Genomic DNA, 19,743 nt, shown 5'->3' with positions numbered 1-19,743 from the left:
ATTTACATAATATATAGGTTTTTCTACAAAGCACATTGTCACAGAAGGTAACTTCCCCTTTATTCTCAGAAAAGAGACTGCGGTAAAAAAAAAAAAGAAAGGGCAGAGAGTATACCTTCCTGAGGAAAAAACAGATTATCCAGTACCTCCTATGAAATGAGAACAGAGCCAATATATGGGAGTGGAATGGAACTGTTTCATGGTTTCACTCTAAGTTTTAGAGCAGGACCCCTGGCTCAGTAGTCTGAAACTATTATGTTGAATCTAACGAGGGAAATGCAACAGGCCCCTGCTGAAACAAAGTCCTAAGTCAAAGCTAAAACCTGAAAGCAAAATAAAACTGGTGGAGATTTGCCAGGTCAGGGATGCCAGTGACCTCACGCCCCATGCTTCCTCCTCCGCTGATTGGCTCGTTTTTAGTCTCCTCTTTCTTTGAAGCCAATAACCAATTTGGTATCTTTCATCTGGAATCTGAGAAATTGCTGGCCTTGAACTCTAACACCAAATTGTTGAGCTGAATTGAACTGAATTAAAATTTAAAAAAAAAAGATTTTTTGAGGGGACTTCTCTGCCTTTATATATCCAAAGTGTATACATGTAAAGTCTCAACTGTACCTGTGGATATAAAGTGAAGTTAATGAACAGACCCAGCAGTTTCAAGCTATGGAAGGAAGAAAATAATTGTTTAGGGGGGATGAAGAAGCCTCTGTGAGAAAGAAGACTTAATATAAAGTTTCAAAAGGTCAGGTAGAAGAAAAGAGAGCAGACAAAAAGCATAATCTCAGGGGATGTCACAGGTTTTTCAGATGCACAGAATGGTTATCACGGGCTTTAGCACATTTTAGCAGGAAAGGGACTGGATAAGGGACAGCAGGAAAAAGAAAAAAAAAAGTCTGTTCAGTCAGGATAAAGTGACAGTTCTTATGACATGTCTTTAGAGCCAAATTGTGTGAAGTATGGTGAATAATAAAAATTGGGCCTTTTGCCAAATGAAGTAGATATCCCGGATTACATTACCAGTAGACCAGAGAGTGGAAGGGCCACATGTGTAAGGGTGTATGTGTGTGTTTACTGAGCGCTCACAATAAGTCACCAGCTGCAAATAATCAAACCGCACCATCCCTTCATCCGCTTCCCTATTACTTGTCCTACTTTGTGCCAATTTTCTGTTTCCTCCCCAACACCCCTAAGATTCACTGTTCTTCTTTAAGACATGGGATAGGGATTTGTCAAAGTCAATGAGCACTTTATTACAGTGAGAACGTTCCGTAATGAACAATTCAGCAATTTAATGAGATTCTGTAGATCTGTCTCCAACCTGTCCATCAAGTTTCACTTCTATAAAGTCACCCTGACACTAATCCTCTGGCATACCCAATCTTCACCCTGGGCTGAATATTAGATTCTTCCCTGGTATATTGCATTACCAGTATAACCTCAGCAAAAATGATGAACTTAACTATACTTGAGGTGATATAACTGGACTGATCTGATTTTTCTCTATTGGGTTGAGTACAAGGGAATTACTTATTTACTAAGATAATGCAAAAACAGTTTCTTATTGCCTGTTGAATGCCTAAATTGATAATATTTCTGTGAGTCTTTTAATTCTTTCTTTAGTACCAGGTCTAAGAAAATATTGCCTGCAGCAGAAAGCAGCTTTTGAGATTCTACATTATAATATTAGTAACCTTTAGAGAGGCAATTACAGTAACTCCTATGTGAATAGCGTGAAATTTTTGGACACTCGCACATCTGTACATTACCATGTTGATATCTGGCAGTGCTTTCAACCATGCCACAAAAAGAGACAGAAGCCACAGGGATGGTTGGCCCACATCTCAATTTGGTTAGAAATAATCAAATGCAGAATTCATTCTAAGTCTTTTTCCCTTTGGGAAGTCAAGAAAAATATGACAATTCCTCACTTTGAATTAACCACAGTAATTCTGATGATCTGTGCTTTCCACAGATAATTAAAATTCATAGCCCAAACTCATCCTCACCAACACTTCTGACCTCTGCCTGAACAAACATTATGAGATATACCTAAGAAGCAGAAAATAATTTGTGGCTTGTTTTTTTTCACTTATATTTTCTTGTCAAGACAGCATGAAATACTTGAAAGATGATGGTAGGTGTCAGCAAACATGGATTTGAAGCCTAGCTCTGCTCTGTAACCCTGAGGCAAGACACTGAAGCCTCACCTTGCTTGTCCGGAAGATGGAACGACAACAGCCATCCTTCGGGCCTGTTGTGATGATAAGTTAGTAAGTTTGCCTGGGTCCTGGAAGGCCCTCAGTACACCACAGCTCTTATCCTCACTGGTGGAAGCAGTGGTGAAGAGGAAAGTTGCTGATTAAAGTAAGATAAAGAAATTCGGGAGAAAGGCATCAGGAAAATTAGCCATCAGTAGAATCAGATGTGGGCTTCCCAGGTGACTCAGTGGTAAAGAATCTGCCTGCCAATGCAGGAGACGTGGGTTTGATCCCTGGGTCGAGAAGATCCCCTGGAGAAGGAAAATGGCAACTCACCCCAAGTATTCTTGCCTGGAGAATCCCCATGGACAGAGGAGCCTGGCGGGCTATAGTCCATGGGGTCACAAAGAGTTGGACACGACTTAGCAATTAAATCACCACCACCAGAGAATCAGACATTGGATAATTCACAACTATCTATGACTCCATTTCAGCCAGAATTAAAGTATTCTCTGAATGTCTTTTGGTAAGATACAAGGTGCCTCATCAGCTAATAGAAGACTTCATATTTTCCCTTGTATGCTGTATATAAACATTTTCAAATGACCATGAAATCTTGAAGGTATGGAATCCAAGAAGTAACAAGATGGCTAGCCACTGCTTCAGAGAGGAAGATGGAAAGTATAAGGAGAAGCGGGGAAAGATGGACTCTGACTGTCCTTGGAAAACAGTCAGACTGTGGTGACTGTGTGGTGACAGTTTTCCAAAGACACTGTGTGGATTGTTCAAGTACAGTCACTGCAGATGAGCACAATGGATTTCAACGGGATAATCAACTTGAAAACACAAAACATCCTCTGTCCCCTAAACAAAGGGTATCTGAAAGGAATGCTACGTCAGGCGAAAAGGCAGGGCATAGGAAAACAGCAACGAGCACAGAATGAAGGAAAGAAAGAGATTTTCCCAATGTGAAGCAGAAAGAGCTTCGCCTCATTTACGGTCCCAGCTGCTCTCTACTGCATGAAGGCTTGTTTCTGAACTGTTTACAGGAAAGCCCAGAATTTATTCTGATTCCACTGGTCTTAAATAGGCATTAAATACCACTTTACAACCTGTCCTTCTCATATTCAGCTTCAGTAACTATGTTTGGCAAGAGGATAGAAACCCTTGACTCTTTCTGATGTCACCCCCTCAGGTTCTGGAAAGCCATGGTGAGGGTCTGAGGAATCTTGCCTGTGAGTCCCTCAGTTAAGCTGGGCGGGATGAAGCCTCAAGGGTTAGTGTTCTCCAATTATGCCCATCAAGGACATGACTTCTGAGACTTCAACTCCAATGTGGAGCAAACCAGACAAGATACTTGTCACTGTTCCTCAATCCCTTAACTTTTAATCATCCCACGACTTCGCGCCGGAGGAGGACCCATGCAGAGTGCCCTTACCTGCCAGATCTGCTCTTCGCTCAAGGAGGTCAGGCGGTCACTCTTCAGAACCTCCTGAAGCAGACAATAAGGCAGCGTTAGAATGTCCTCCGGCCGACTCTTCAGGAGCTCAGAGAGGTGTTTCACTAAGAAATCGATCACTGCCTTCTCCAACAAAGTGAGGTTAAAGAGGTCAGCAAGTCTGTACAGATCCAAGTAATTAAAGCTATTTAATTCCTGGGTGTCAAAAAAATAAAAATAAAAATGGAAAAAAATCTCTTAGAAATCAATCCAAGAAAGAATAAGCAAGAAATTCAGACTCCCTGAAGTTTGCATCACAGGAGTGGGAGAAAGGGAACTATACAAAACAACAAAATCCTCATGACGAGGATCTGGGCAGAGAATTGGTGTTCTAGAATTTAACATTTTTTTCCCCTTCTTTTGCCCCTCTTAAAACCCATGTACTTTAAGACGTCTTAATAAAAGGTACCGAAAGGGGTTTCTGGTTTCACTGGCAAAAACGTTACTTTGCAACCTTTTAGGAACATTTTCCCAATGAAAACAATTTTTTCATTTTATAGCTCTCAGGTGATACATTTCTTCCACTAAAGATAAAATGAGGGCAGGTAGAATGGGAGTCCTACCCTTTTTCCAAAACCCCAAATAAAACACAGAGTTAAAAACAACTGACAATGAACTAAAACAAAGATTTTTACATGTAAAGTCTCAGGGAATGAGGAAATCTCCCAGAAAAGATTCCTGTCCTGAGTAATTCTATACTGAATCCACCTGAGATGAATGATTTATAATTGTTCTTTGCTTTCTGGAAGCCTCAACAATTCAGACAGTCAATGGCAACCTTTTCAGAGTTTCCATAGCAATGCTTCATTGTGAGGGGGTGGGGTGGGATTTTACCTGTCTCTACAAGTTCTCAAACTCATAGCCAAGCTATAAAATAATGCCCCCAGAAGCCAGAACATCTATGAAACCTCTGCCTTGTAACTCTGCAAGAACCATACTGGGAACACAGGTTTGTTGATAGAAAACTTACCTATTTCAAGCAGACTGAAAGTAGGCTTTGTCCTAGTTCTCCTCATTTTCAACTTGCAATTATTATTACAATATTCTCCAATGACTTAAAGAGTGCAGAACACCATCAAATAGGTATTTTACTCCATGGATTGATTGATTTTCAACATGTATTATTACAATATTTTCCAGTAACTTAAGGAATGCAGAACACCATCAGATGGCTATTTTACTCCATTGACTGATTTATTTTCAACATACTTAGCCCTATTTTTAGTAATCTAAAAAGTATTAAGAACTCTTTCTAAAACCTATATATTCTACTGTATCTGTTTCCATAATAGTTTAAGGTTTAAAGGAATATGTTCTAAACTGGCACTGTCCAGCTTGGTAGCCTACTAGCCAGCCACATGTACCTATTCAGCATTTGAAATGTAGCCAGTGTGATTTGAGATGTGCTGTGAGTGTTACATATGGGCTTCCCAGGTGGCGCAGTGGTAAAGAATTCACTTGCTAATGCAGGACACGTGGGTTCAATCCCTGGGTTGGGAAGATCCCCTGGAAGAGGAAATGGCAACCCACTCCAGTATTGCTTGCCTGAGAATCCCAAGGACAGAGGAGCCTGGCGGGTTCCAGTCCCCGGGGTCACAGAGAGTCTGACATGACTGACTGAGCATGCATGCATGCATAATGTTAAATATATATGAAAGCAAAGAGTAAGAAAAATAGAATGTAAAATGTCTCATTAATAATTTTTATATTGATTATATCTTGAAATGGTATTACTCTGGATATAGTAGATTAAATATATTATCATTAATTTCACCTTTTTTTTTTACTTTTAATGCAGCTCCTAGAAAATTTAAAATTAACATATATGATTTCCATTATGTTTCTACTGTACAATGTTTTTCTAAATAATGAAAAGTATAGTGAAGATGTAAAAACAGGTCTCAGAGTAACAGCTGCATCATCATCACAGTCACCTGATTCTTTTTCTTTAGATTCTAGTTCTTTTGGTGGGAGATGACACTTTAATTACATTCCTAACAGGAGTCAAGCTACATGACTTCAGGAATCAGACATAAGATTCTGGCTCTTAATAGCTCTATTTGCCAACACAATTGAAAAAGAATAAATAACTTGTCTTTGAAATGAGGTTTACCACAGTTAACCACTAAAATTCATTACAACTCAAAATATCTAAGGATCCACTCAAGCCACTCAATTAAAATATGCTGGCTTTCCATTCAGCAGACTTTATCAAAGGAATACTGCAGGTTCTGCCTCCAGTACCAATTTTTTTAAGTACTGTTTAAACTCATTCTCCAAGTCTTACCTTTTCAGATTGGTAAATTCTACTATGGAAGGAAAGAATATGTAACCCTTGCACGTAGAGCTTCTACAGCCAACTTTAGGACCATCTTCTTGGAATGAGTAAGTTATTTCTAGTCAGTACATCTAGGAAGCAAGTTTAACTGCTTCTGGGCCCTGGGTACGATTTTAGCTTCCAGGTAAGTCACTCTGAGGCCTTCCCTGGCGGCTCAGCTGCTAAAGAATCTGCCTGCAATGCAGGAGGCCTGGGTTTGATCCCTGGGTTGGGAAGATCCCAAGGAGAAGGGAGAGGCTACCCACTCCAGTATTCTGGCCTGGAGAATTCCACGGACTGTAGAGCCCATGGGGTCACAGAGAGTCGGACACGACTGAGTGACTTGGCTAAGTCACTCTGCAGTCCCTCAGAAGCATGGGGTGTTGGCGCCTTTCAGGCACTGGGGGCGCACGCCCAAACCTCGCCTCAATTCAGCGGGGCAGCCAGCAGCACCGCGCAGAAGGACAGCATGCGCAGAGGCAGGAACCGCCAAGCTCGGCAAAGGAAAAGATGAACGCGCACAGCACAGGCGGTGTTTTTTTCCCACTCATCCTGCCAAAAAGGTGTACACGCCATGAGTTTGGGGCTGGATTATGCAGTGCAATCAAATATTCTTTTTTAAGTATCTCTGTATAGAGATACTGGGTTTCTTCTGATTAGAAGTCAGTCCAGTTCAAAACTGCAGAGGACCAGAGAATTAACAATACGGGATTTTAAAAAGTGTGTTTCTCTTCTGCTGTGTTCCTTTTGAATGTAATCATTTAATTCCTACTTCCACAGTCCTGAAATATTTTTGTTTCCTAAGGGTATAATTTTATATCACTCCTAAATCCAATCTAACAAAGCATTTGATATTAGTGGAGAACGAAGGCTAAATGGACAAGTGTCAATGCTTGAGTGAAGAGCAAAGGCAAACTCAACTGACATATACTGGTGTAGAAGAGAAACAGCAGTTAAAAGTCTGCTCCCTGCCTTTACTTTTTCATTTCTCCTCTCTTCTGCTTAAAAGCATAATTTCCCCAAATCGCCAGTGCTCTCTCTGTCCAAGCTCATGGTTCCCCTTGCTATGCATACTTAGCACCTCGGGAGTCACACTGTGTAAAGTGGGGAATTGAGAGGAAAAAAGAAAACCTTCACTGAGGTCTTGATACCACAATACACATCCCTCCTACTGGGGCCATGTGCTCATGTGAGTCTTGAGCAAAATCATCACTTCTTGTTCTATTGGCTAAGACATGTGCAAGCAAAAAATAATGCTGCTTTTAAGGATTCCCATTAATGTGATGGGGGAGGTGGGAAGCAATGGTTAAACTGCATTGAATGTTCACCTATAATTCTCTGCATGGGAAAAAAAAACCATCACTGTTATGGAAATAGCACCATTATGTGTCTGGTTATAAACAGTAATATATTTGTTCATTTCATAAAACTCAGTAAGTACAAAGTATGGAAAAGAAAACAAAAATCATTCCTATTTCACCATGCAGAGATAATCACTATTAATGTTTCTGTGCATATTTCTAGACTTTTTTTGAAAGAACTCTTTTATATATATAAGAAAGAGAAAGAACAATTGTATTCAGGAGCAGAAGAAACCATCAACAGCCACAGGCACTCAGAGGCAATCCAGGTTAGTGGAAAAGAGCAAAGCCCACAGAATCAGGCAGACCTGGTTCAAATCCAGCGTGTTAATTATTATTATTGTTGGCTATGACCTTGGATCAGACACTGAACCTCTGTTATTCCTCATTTACAAAATGGAGAGTCCACCCAGTTCATAGGGTTGTTATAGAGATGACAGAAAAGCACTTACCACACAGCTTGGTCCATAGAAAGCAGACAGTAGATTTGGCAGGCAAGGAACCATTAAGTACATTTGAGCACTGTTGTTTGGCATCCATAAACCCTGATTCATCATTGATGCAAGGAGGGCAAAGTGAAGAATCTGGTCCCTTCATGTATTAAAGTCTTAAATAAGCTGCACCAGTAAGTCAGGGAAAAGGAGGCAAGCCAAGTAAAAACTATACAATTGAGTCATAAACTGAGTCATAAATTGATTGATGTTAAGGCCTCCCACATCTGTATTATTAGCCCAAACCTCTCTCCTAAGCTCTGAATTCATTTTCCCAACTGCCGATAAGAGGACATCTTCTCTTGGATATTCCACAGCCATACTGAACTCAACATACCAACACTGAACTTATATTTTGCAAACTTGCATCTTTTCCTATATCCCCCTTCTTGGAGAATGACCACATTCTGTCCCCACAGCAGGGTCCCCAAAGGTGGCCCATATCCCTCCCTCATAGCCAGCTGGTCACCAAGTTCTGTTTGCTCTTCCTCCTTAGCATTTCCTGTTCTGTTCACCGTCTCCTATCCAGACTTCCTACAATAGCGTCCTGAATTGCACTTCCTGCTCCCAGTACCAGACTCTCAATCCTCTCTTTTTACGAGACTCGAACCATAGTGATCATCCGTTTAAAACCCATCAACAGGTATCCATTTGCTTAATGGGGAAAAGTCCAAACTCAGTTACAATGCAGAGCCTTCCATAACCTGCTGACCTACTTACCCTGTAGTGTAAGAGTCCCACACACCTTTGCTTGGCTCCCGCCATTTCAAAGACCTCTACATTCACATCATGGGCCAGAACCACACCAGGCATACATAAAACAGAGACGAAGATAAATAGGCAGGTCCTAGGCTTCATAAGATGTACAGTCTATTGGAAGAGTAAGCCATTAATAAAAAATGTTGAAAATAAATGGAAAGTTATCACTTAGGTAAAGGTTACAAAGGGTAGAACAGAGAGCTATATAATGCCCAGTGGACAGATTTGACCTGGAGTGGAAAGATACTAATGGTGGCCCCTGGGAGCCAACATGCAGCTGATAACTGAAGAAGAGCAGATTCACTTGGCAAAGGGTGGGTGGGGTGCACATTAACTATATTTTCTCGTTTTCTTGTATCTTGATGCTCTGGCATCAGGGGCCTCACTGACTGGGGAGAGACCGCCTCTCCCTTGGGATAGCCAAGTGTTAGAAGGATGCAACTTTCATATGCAGAAAACCAATCAAGAGCCCAAACTGCCACCCACCTCCTCTAGCTGGCTCCTACACTCTGGGTGTCAATATTCCTCTGCATTCCCAGGTGTCTCAAGTGATAAAGAACCCACCTGCCAATGCAGGATCCACAGGAGATGCAGGTCCGATCCCTGGGCTGGGAAGATCCCCTGGAGGAGGAAATGGCACCCCACTACAGTATTCTTGCCTGGGAAATCCTATGGACAGAGGAGCCTGGTGAGCTAAAGTCCATGAGGTCCAGAGTCGGACACTACAGAAGGGACTGAGCACGCACACGCTCAATGAATCCAGGGCTAAGTAGCAGACACCTAGAGATGGCCTTAGACTGGCTAAGCCTGCTTATCTGCCTTGTCCTTCCCGAGGAAGCCACAACAAATGCTCTTGCCCACTATTTCCCTTCACTCCTTCCACCTCCTGTTCAACCCTGGAACTACCCCTGTGGCCCATGGGCTTTGCCATGCTGCCTCCTCTTGGGAACTGTAAGTAACAAACTATCATTTCAATGGCAGTGGTCTCCTGATTTGTTGGTTTTACCCTCAGTTTAGCTCAATTCCTCAGTCGCGTCTGACTTTGTGACCCCATGGACTGCAGCACGCCAGGCTTCCCTGTGCATCACCAACCCCCAGAGCTTGCTCAAACTCATGTCCATCGAGTCAGTGATGCCATCCAACCATCTCATCTTCTGTCGTCCCCTTCTCCTCCCACCTAACCCACCTTCATTCTTTTCCAGCATCAGGGTCTTTTCAAATGAGTCAGTTCTTCGCATCAGGTGGCCAAAGTATTGGAGCTTCAGCTGCAGCATCAGTCCTTCCAATGAATATTCAGGACTGATTTCCTGTAGGACAGACTGGTTGGAACTCCTTGCAGTCCAAGGGACTCTTAGGAGTCTTCTCCAACACCACAGTTCAAAAGTATCAATTCTTCAGCACTCACCTTTCTTTATAGTTCAACTCTCACATCCATACCTGACTATTCAAAAAACCATAGCTTTGACTAGATGGACCTTTGTTGGCAAAGTAATGTCTCTGCTTTTTAATATGCTGTCTAGTTTGGCCATAACTTTTCTTCCAAGGAGCAAGCGTCTTTTAATTTCATGGCTGCAGTCACCATCTGCAGTGATTTTGGAGCCCAAGAAAATAAAGTCTCTCACTGTTTCAATTGTTTCCCCATTTGCCATGAAGTGATTAGACCAGATGCCATGATCGTAGTTTTCTGAATGTTGAGTTTTAAGCTAACTTTTTCACTCTCCTCTTTTACTTTCATTAAGAGGCTTTTTAGTTGTTCTTCACTTTCTGCCATAAGGGTGGTGTCATCTGCATATCTGAGGTTACTGATATTTCTCCCAGTGATCTTGATTCCAGCTTGTGGTTCTTCCAGCCCAGAGTTTCTCATGATGTACTCTGCATATAAGTTAAATAAGCAGGGTGACAACATGCAGCCTTGATGTACTACTCCTTTCCGATTTGGAACCAGTCTGTTGTTCCAAGTCCAGTTCTAACTGTTGCTTCTTGACATGCATACAGATTTCTCAGGAGGCAGGTCAGGTGGTCTGGTATTCCCATCTCTTTTAAGAATTTCCACAGTTTGTGGTGATCCACACAGTCAAAGGCTTTGGTGTAGTCAATAAAGCAGAAGTAGATATTTTTTCTGAAAGATGATCCAACGGATGTTGGCAATTTGATCTCTTGTTCCTCTGCCTTTTCTAAATCCAGCTTGAACATCTGGAAGTTCACAGTTCATGTACTGTTAAAGCCTGCCTTAGAGAATTTTGAGCATTACTTTGCTGGCATATGAGATGAGTGCAACTGAACATTCTTTAGCATTGCCTTTCTTTGGGATTGGAATGAAAACTGACCTTTTTCAGTCCTGTGGCCACTGCGGAGTTTTCCAAATTTGCTGCCATATTGAGTGCAGCACTTTCACAGCATCATCTTTTAGGATTTGAAATAGCTCAACTGGAATTCCATCACCTCCACTAGCTTTGTTCGTAGTGATGCTTCCTAAGGCCCACTTGACTACGCATTCCAGGATGTCTGGCTCTAGGTGAGTGATCATACCATCATGGTTATCTGGGTCATGAGGATCTTTTTTGTATAGTTCTTCTGTGTATTCTTGCCACCTCTTCCTAATATCTTCTGCTTCTGTTAGGTCCATACCATTTCTGTCCTTTATTGTGCCCATCTTTGCATGAAATGTTTCCTTAGTATCTCTAATTTTCTTGAAGAGATCTCTAGTCTTTCCCATTCTATTGTTTTCCTCTATTTCTTTGCACTGATTACTGAGGAAGGCTTTCTTATCTCTCCTTGCTATTCTTTGGAACTCTGCATTCAAATGGGTATACCTTTCCTTTTCTCCTTTGCCTTTCATTTCTCTTCTTTTCATAGCTATTTGTAAGGCCTCTTCAGACAACCATTTTGCCTTTTTGCATTTCTGTTTCTTGGGGATGGTCTTGATCACTGCCTCCTATACAATGCCATGAACCTCCGTTCATAGTTCTTCAGGCTCTCTGTCTATCACATCTAATCCCTTGAATCTACTTGTCACTTCCACTGCATAATCATAACGGATTTGATTTAGGTCATACCTGAATGGTCTAGTGGTTTTCCCTATTTCCTTCAACTTAAGTCTGAATTTTGCAACAAGAAGTTCATGATCTGAGCCACAGTCAGTTTCCAATCTTGTTTTTGCTGACTGTATAGAGCTTCTCCATCTTTGGCTGCAAAGAATATAATCAATCTGACTTTCTTGGCCATCTGGTGATGTCCCTGGGTAGAGTCTTCTCTTGTGTTGTTGGAAGAGGGTGTTTACTATGACCAGTGCGTTCTCTTGGCAGAACTCTATTAGCCTTTGCCCTGCTTTGTTTTGTACTCCAAGGCCAAATCTGCCTGTTACTGCAGGTGTTTCTTGACTTCCTACTTTTACATTCCAGTCGCCTATAATCAAAAGGACATCTTTTTGGGGTGTTAGTTCTAGGAGGTCTCGTAGGTCCGCATAGAACCATTCAACTTCAGCTTCTTCAGCATTACTGGTCGGGGCATAGACTTGGGATTGCTGTGATATTGAATGGTTTGCCTTGGATACGAACAGCGATCACTCTGTCGTCTTTGAGGTTGCATCCAAGTACTGCATTTAGGGCTCTCTTGTTGACTATGAGGGCTACTCCATTTCTTCTAAGGGATTCCTGCCCACAGTAGTAGATATAATGGTCATCTGAGTTAAATTCACCCATTCCAGTCCAATTTAGCTCACTGATTCCTAAAATGTTGATGTTCACTCTTGCCATCTCCTGTTTGACCACTTCCAATTTGCCTTGATTCATGGACCTAACATTCCAGGTTCCTATGCAATATTGCTCTTTACAGCATTGGTCCTTACTTCCATCACCAGTCCCATCCACAACTGGGTGTTGTTTTTGCTTTGGCTCCATTTCTTCATTCTTTCTGGAGTTATTTCTCCACCGATCTCCAGTAGCATATTGGGCCCCTACTGACATGGGGAGTTCATCTTTCAGTGTCCCATCTTTTCACCTTTTCATACTGTTCAAGGGGTTCTCAAGGCAAGGATACTGAAGTGGTTTGCCATTCCCTTCTCCAGTGGACCATGTTTTGTCAGAAGTCTCCACCATGACCCATCCTCTTAGGTGGCCCTACAGAACATGGCTCATAATTTCATTGTTAGACAAAGCTGTGGTCCATGTGATCAGTTTAGTTAGTTTTCTGTGACTGTGGTTTTCATTCTGTCTGCCCTCTGATGGATAAGGATAAGAGGCTTATCAGGAAGAAGCTTCCTGATGGGAGAGACTTACTGAGGGGGAAACTGGGACTTGTTCTGAAGGGCGGGGCCATGCTCAGTAAATCTTTAATCCAATTTTCTTTTGATGGGCAGGGCTGTGTTCCCTCCCTGGTGTTTGACCTGAGGCCAAACTATGGTGGAAGTAATGAAGATAGTGAAGATAATGACCTCCTTCAAAAGGTCCCATGCATGCCCTGCTGCACTTACTCAGTGCCCTGGACCCCGCAGCAGGCCACCGCTGACCCACACCTCCGTCAGAGACTCCTAGACACTCATGGACAAGTCTGGGCCAACCTGTTGACTACAAGATGGTGGAGCAGAAGGACATATGCTCATCTTCTCCTGCGAGAACTCCAAATTATAACTCGCTGCTGAACAACCGTCGACAGAAGAATTTTGGATCCCACAGAAAAGAGATACCCCACGTCCAAGGGCAAAGGAGAAGCCCCAGCAAGACAGTAGGAGGGGAAAAACCACATTTAGAATCAAGGCCCATACCTGCCAGAGACGCTCGGGGGCTCTAACAAACCCTGTGTGCACCAGGACCCAGGGACCCCGCAGAGACGGGGCCAGAGCTGTGTCTGAGTGTCTCCTGGGGGGTATGGATTGGCAGTGGCCTGTTGCAAGGGCAGAGAGCCACCAGAACCTACACAGGCCTGGGGAAACAGACTCTTGAAGGGCACAGTCAAAACCTGTGTGCACCAGGACCCAGGAGAAAGGAGCAGAGCCCACAAGAGACTGGTTTCACCATACCTGAATCATAATAAAACCTACATGTTAAAACAGGAAGGTGATGGGATTGAGGGAGAATGTTCCAGAAGCAACACTTGCAAAATTGCTATGGATGAGGAATCGTGTTTGTATCTTTCTATCTGACCTTATCTGAAGTGGCATGTGCCCCTTCCTCTCCACTATCACATTACTCCATTTTCTTTGCCTGGAGCATGCATCGCTATCTGAGATTATCTTCTGCATTTATTTGCCTACTTATTCATGACATGTGTGTCCCCTTTCCCAAGTCCCAAGTTCTACAGGAAAAGGGACTTATCTATTTTATTCACTGCTATATCCCTAACGCCCCAAACACTGCCAGGCACATGGTGGGGGCTCAAGCCACACTTACTGAATGAATGGATCCACTTTACTTTTTCAGCTTCCCTTGACCACTTCCTTCTTTGGACCCCCACCCTGTCCCCTGTAGATTTCTAGCACTCCACTTGTCACTGTAAACAAACGCTCTTTGATGACAGATCTGTCTACTAAATCTAAAGTGCCTGGTGCCAAGGACTGTACTGTGCCCCGCCCCTGGTGTTTATCAGGGATAGGAATGTGGTGAAAGAACAACCGTGAGCTTTTTCCACTATCTATAACCGAGCAAAACCAGAATGGGCCATGCCTCTACAACATGTCTACCCAATTTTGAATATCATCCAAATTGGGCCATTTTCATACCTCACTTTCCTCCCTCATCTTCCCTGTCTCTTTCTGGTCTTCCTACACATACGCAAGGCAAAGACAGTGGCCAGTTTTCCAAATGGGAAAATTGTTACTAATGTCTAGAGTTGAAAGTGTTTAAAGATGAGCTCAATATAATAGATCTGCTGTGAAAAAAATTCAAATATTTCAATCCACCCAAAATTTCTTTTTTAGCCCAAGAAAATTACTTTCTCTATCAACTGGCTATTCAGATCAAAGTAGCTTTTCAAATGATACTTTCTTCTAGCTATGAGATTGTCTCCCTTCTCTTATATACTGTGACTTAGAAATCCAAGTAACCAAGGAGAGGCAGTGGTTTTGAATTGAAGTTATAGCTCAGCAGCAAGAAACTCTCTTGAGTAAAAGGAAAATCTTTTATTTTTCTAAAAAGGTTTCATTTCTGTCACACTGCTTCTCACTTGAAATTTACTTTCTATTCAGAATTATGGTGTATACATTGTTGTTCTTTGGGGAATCTTTTTAAATAGTATTTATTTTCCTCTGGTTTAGGGCTATTTGGCTTCTCTCTTCCCTTCTATTTGTTTCTTATAGTGTGAATGACAAGTTAAATAACAAAAGAAGAGCCATAAAATGTGTCCCCAATACTATAGTAGCTATGGAAGAAATACCAGTTTTGCAAGTACAATAGTTCTTAAACCTTATATATTCCCCAAATTCAATCTTTTGGTGTGGCCTATTTCCTTAATTAATTAAAAATGGTTACTCCCCAGATTAACTATTGAATACACAGTAGAGAAAAAAAAGCACAGGAAAGGAAAAGTGCTATCTTATTTTGGCTTATATTCAAAGGTAATTACATGTGAGGCAAATTATCAGGTGGCAAGGATGTGAGTGAAAGTGGGGGCAGGTTGGGGGCTGTGGGTGAACTCTGTGGCCCTTTTACCAAACCAAGGGAGACAGAATAAGTCCACTTTTGTGATGGGTGGCAGGGTTCTCATCTGTAACTGAGCGACTGGTCTTTATGTATTAGCAAGTGTCTTTCAATATCCTAATTAAGCAACTATTAGTAATTAGTGATGAAAGTTCATACAAAAGACAAAAGAAAGATCAGAGAAGATTTAAGCCCGTCCCTGAACCAGTGTTACCCAGACACTGCATTCTAATACACTTTCTTGAACAGGAGAAAATGGTGCAGCCTCACAGCTGAGGTCTGCAGGTTCACTGTATGTAACCCACAGCCTGGCTCATGTACGCCACAGCCTAGAGATGTGTGTTGACACGTGCCAACACTGATACAAGCTGGAAGTCAACAATGCGTATTTCTAATATGTCGTCTGTCTTCGTTTCAGACACACTCGCGTGTATCCTGGCCTAACTGCCAGCAGCCCCTGGCCCATCCAGCACAGAAGTTTAATCAGAGCCCTGGCATGGGAATTATGCAGAGCACAGAAAATACTAATTGTCTTGTGACTGCATCCACTGTAGTGTATCCCCAATGTCAGCCCCACACATACTCCTCAAATCTAGGAGTCCATGTTAAAATGACAAGATTAGGAAATTTAACAAAGATGCTTTAATACCATGGATACCTATGCAAAACACAGCCTTAATAACATCTATTTCTCCTGTCACTTCATGTAATTCTGAGACCATTATTGACTTGCGAAACAAAAGTGAGCATCAACAACCTGTATGATAAGAATGGAAAACTATGAATTATGCTCAAGATAAACAACCTCTCTCAAGGTCAAATTAAAAGTAATGCTCTTTTGATTTCCTGAATTCCCCACCCCTCCCTCACAAGAAGACCAAACTGAATGGGATTCCAAATTTTTCCAGGTAATAATACTTAAAAGATGTGACTATCTTGACAATGCTGTGTTTCATCGTTATAATTATAACCTTTCTTTTCCAATTATTGATCCCCTTCATTTATACCTCCCTTCAAAATGTCACCTCAATTACCACATGTCAATACTTTACTAAGATAAAGATGGTCAGGAGAGATAGTGGTTTCTATGCCTCTCATCTAATAGCATGCATGAAACTTGAAGTTCTATTATAAAATGTTGATAATGTCTGAGGATGTCTCAATGAAAAGTCACTCTTGCTACGGAAGTCAAGAAGTCTTAAAAAAAAAAACAAAAAAAAAAACCATTCACAAATAGATTCAAAATAGCCTGCTACAGTTACTCTACAGGTAAAACCAGTATGATCTGATTTTTAGCAAGTTAACTAGAAGTCAAGTAAAAACACTGTATTGGCTGCTTATAGAGACCAAGTACCAAGTCAGACACAGTAAATATGAAGCTTTTTGTCAGTAAGTTCTCGTTTCCCACTTCAAGTCTCCTATCACATCCCAATGAACTTGTCACTAAGCTGTTCATGCAGATATCTTCCAGTAAGTAAAAAGCTTCCAGTAAGCTAGTAAAAGGTAGGTGTTATATCTTATGCTTTTTGTATCCTGCACAATACCAATGACAATGCTTTATCACAGATTGTAATTTTAAAATATTTGTTGGATTATGAATTTTAAAAACCAACACATTTGGTTTTTGTATTTTGAGAGTTATGTTTTATTTGGTGGAAATTTTTAGGACTTCAAGCCCAGGAGAGAGCATCTCAAGTAACCCTGAGGGAATTGGTCTGAGGAGGCCAGGTTCTCTGAGGGGGTGAGGAGGGAGGAGTCAGGTTATATAGAAGTGTTACAACAAAGGGCAGGTTTTCTGAACATCAGATTATTGTTAATTAAAGAAAACCAGAGATCTCAAGTTAAGGAATTTAGTGCTTTTCTACATATGGGAAGATGCCAGAGTCTGGGCTTACCAAAATCACTCCTTTCATGTGCATCTCAGCTATCCTTTCTGCTCTCTTAAGTGTTTACAAATGTGACATTCAAAAGTCAGGTGGGACCTCCCTCCAACACCATCCTCCCACTTTCTATTGTCATGTCACAAACTCATGAGTGCAGCCAGAATACTGGAGTGGGCAGCCTTTCCCTTCTCCAGGTGCTCTTCCCAACCCAGGGATCGAACCCAGGCCTCCCGCATTGTGGGAAGATTCTTTACCGGCTGAGCCACAAGGGCAGAAAACCAGAGATCTCAAATTAAGGAATTTAGTGCTTTTCTACATATGGGAAGATGCAAGAGTCTGGGCTTACCAAAATCACTCCTTTCATGTGCATCTCAGCTATCCTGGGCCAGTATCCTGTGTTTTTCCCATCCTGAGCTCCCCTGGGGCTCACCGTAGGGAGTGACTGCAGTCCTGGTGGCCGCTAGATGGCAGGTATTCACAGCCTTCCTCAGGAACTCTCCCTGGAGGGCTGCAATCACTGATGACTGTGACATCCTTGTTTACTGATACGGCAGGAAATATTCCAATTCTCAGTCCCTCCCCTTGGTCAGGAATTTGACCAACATGTGGGAGACATTTCACAACAACTGTTGTCCCACAGTGCTGAGAGGCTCCTCCCAGATTAGGCCAAAGTTCTCACTGATATGCCACTCCAAGTGTTAACTTCCAGGGTAGCCTCATTGATAGATTATAAAAGGTCCTCTGGATCCACTATCTTCTAACCTATTATAATCCAGGAGACACTTTCCTTGTTTTAAAAAAAAAAAAAAAAAAGCAACATGTTTTTTAAAAGTTTTTTTTTTTTTTTTTAAAGCATATCCATAACTTCAAGTGGAAAGAAAAAAAGACAGTTTGGTTATAGGTCTGATTTTACAACAGAGCAACATTAACTGATTGCTCACGATTAACTGAGAAAGGTGCTCTCAAATATTAAATCTGAACTTCAATATTAGATCTCTCTTGATGCTAACTACCCATCATGGCTTTTATAAAACTGATAAACATGGGGGAACACCCACTTGTGCCAGATGTATCAGGCCTGGCTTCCACAGTGAATCTTGGGTCTTCTGTCCTTTCACAGGCTTCTTAGAATGCTGAAAGGAACCTTACTTCTCTCTGTATTGAGTGATAACCAGAATATATAAATGTCTGTGCTGTATAACAGAAGTACAACAAACACTACAGTGTTGGGAAGGAGGATGACAACCAGGATCAGGTTCCTCTTCCTAACAGAAAGCCAAACCACTCCAGCTGGAAGGCCTGTTCCCTCCGCTGACTTCTAATTTCAGGAGCTATTTGTATACTTGAGCCATTTACTCAGCCCTTGTGCATAAAGGGGACTTCCCTGGTGGCTCAGAGGTGAAAGCGTCTGCCTCCAATGCGGGAGACCCGGGGTTCAATCCCTGGATCGGGAAGATCCCCTGGAGAAGGCAATGGCAACCCACTCCAGTATTCTTGCCTGGAGAATCCCATGGACGGAGGAGCCTGGTAGGCTACAGTCCATGGGGTCGCAAAGAATCAGACACGACTGAGCGACTTCACTTTCACTTGTGTGTAAAGGTGCAGACTGAATCTGTACTTCTTTAGATCTTCCTCTCTATCTTCATCAAGTGGCTACTTTATAAATTTTGATTGGTGGATAGTGAATAAATAATAAAGATTATCATACCTTTAAAAATTCAACTTCTATTGCCTTTACTCCTTAGTTTACAGGGAAAACACTGATTATCCTACTTCTCTAGAAGTATTCTAATATTTAAAAATACTTGAATAATTTATTATATACTAAATAAACTGATTAAATATTTTTAATATATAAATATTTAAAATGCCTAGAACGTTAGCCACACTGGAAAAAAAATATGGTAGCCAGGGGGCTTCTCTGGTGGTTAAGAATCCACCTGCCAATGCAGGGGACATGGGTTTGATCCTTTGTCTGGGAGAATCCCACATGTTGCTGAGTAACTAAGCCTGTGTTCCACAACTGCTGAGCCTGTGCCCTGGAGCCTGGGAGCCACAGCTGCTGAGCCCGCGGCACGGCTGCTAAAGCCTGTATACCTAGAGCCCACGCTCTACAATGAGAGAGGCCACCACAAGCAGCCCAGGTACTGCAAGGAAGAGCGGCCTCCACTCCATGCAACTAGAGAAAGCCCACACCCAGCACTGAAGACCCAGCACAACCAGAAATAAAATAAATAAATATACACATATGGCAGCCCAGAAAGAGAGAGAGGAAAAAAATAGTTATTGCCTAAACTTTTCACAACCGTATGTCATTTTGGGGCTACAATTCAATAGTAGGTATATTGCTGTTCTTTATAACTGAGAAAAATGATAAGTTCAACTTCTGCATGTTTATTTGAGTCTACAATTTTATATTTTCCCTGTCTCCTTCTCTAGGTTGTAAATTGTGTGGACAAGGAACTGGCTGCATCTTCAGTCTGGTGTGGCAGGGAAAGCATATGCATTGAAGCTGATACATATGGATGACCTTAGCAAGTGATGAACCTCTCAGTAGGAAAGTGGAAAAAGGAAGTCCAATTCTTTGAATGGAAAAGGTGAGTC

General features: G+C 41.9%; 1 protein-coding gene across 10 annotated transcripts in view; it reads right to left on the bottom strand.

Annotated features, from left to right (window-relative positions):
• The window catches only part of KLHL32 (kelch like family member 32), a 208,400-nt gene that overhangs the window by 63,768 nt on the left and 124,889 nt on the right, over positions 1–19,743 (bottom strand). For 4 of the 10 annotated variants that reach the window (XM_043439171.1, XM_043439179.1, XM_043439172.1 and 1 more), the window contains one exon: positions 3,637–3,852. The exons of 1 other annotated variant lie outside the window; for it this stretch is intronic. In XM_043439171.1, the coding sequence (XP_043295106.1) occupies positions 3,637–3,852 (216 nt within the window). Of the gene's footprint in view, positions 1–3,636; positions 3,853–8,585; positions 8,822–9,188; positions 9,238–19,743 lie in introns of those variants that run through there. 5 more of the 10 variants (XM_043439173.1, XM_043439175.1, XM_043439176.1 and 2 more) reach the window with 4 other exon arrangements.

The sequence above is a fragment of the Cervus canadensis genome, chromosome 20 (genome assembly GCF_019320065.1).
Source record: "Cervus canadensis isolate Bull #8, Minnesota chromosome 20, ASM1932006v1, whole genome shotgun sequence".
Classification (NCBI taxonomy): Eukaryota; Metazoa; Chordata; class Mammalia; order Artiodactyla; family Cervidae; genus Cervus; species Cervus canadensis.
The sequence above is the reverse complement of the archived record's forward strand: the minus strand, read 5'-3'. Positions and strand labels throughout refer to the sequence as shown.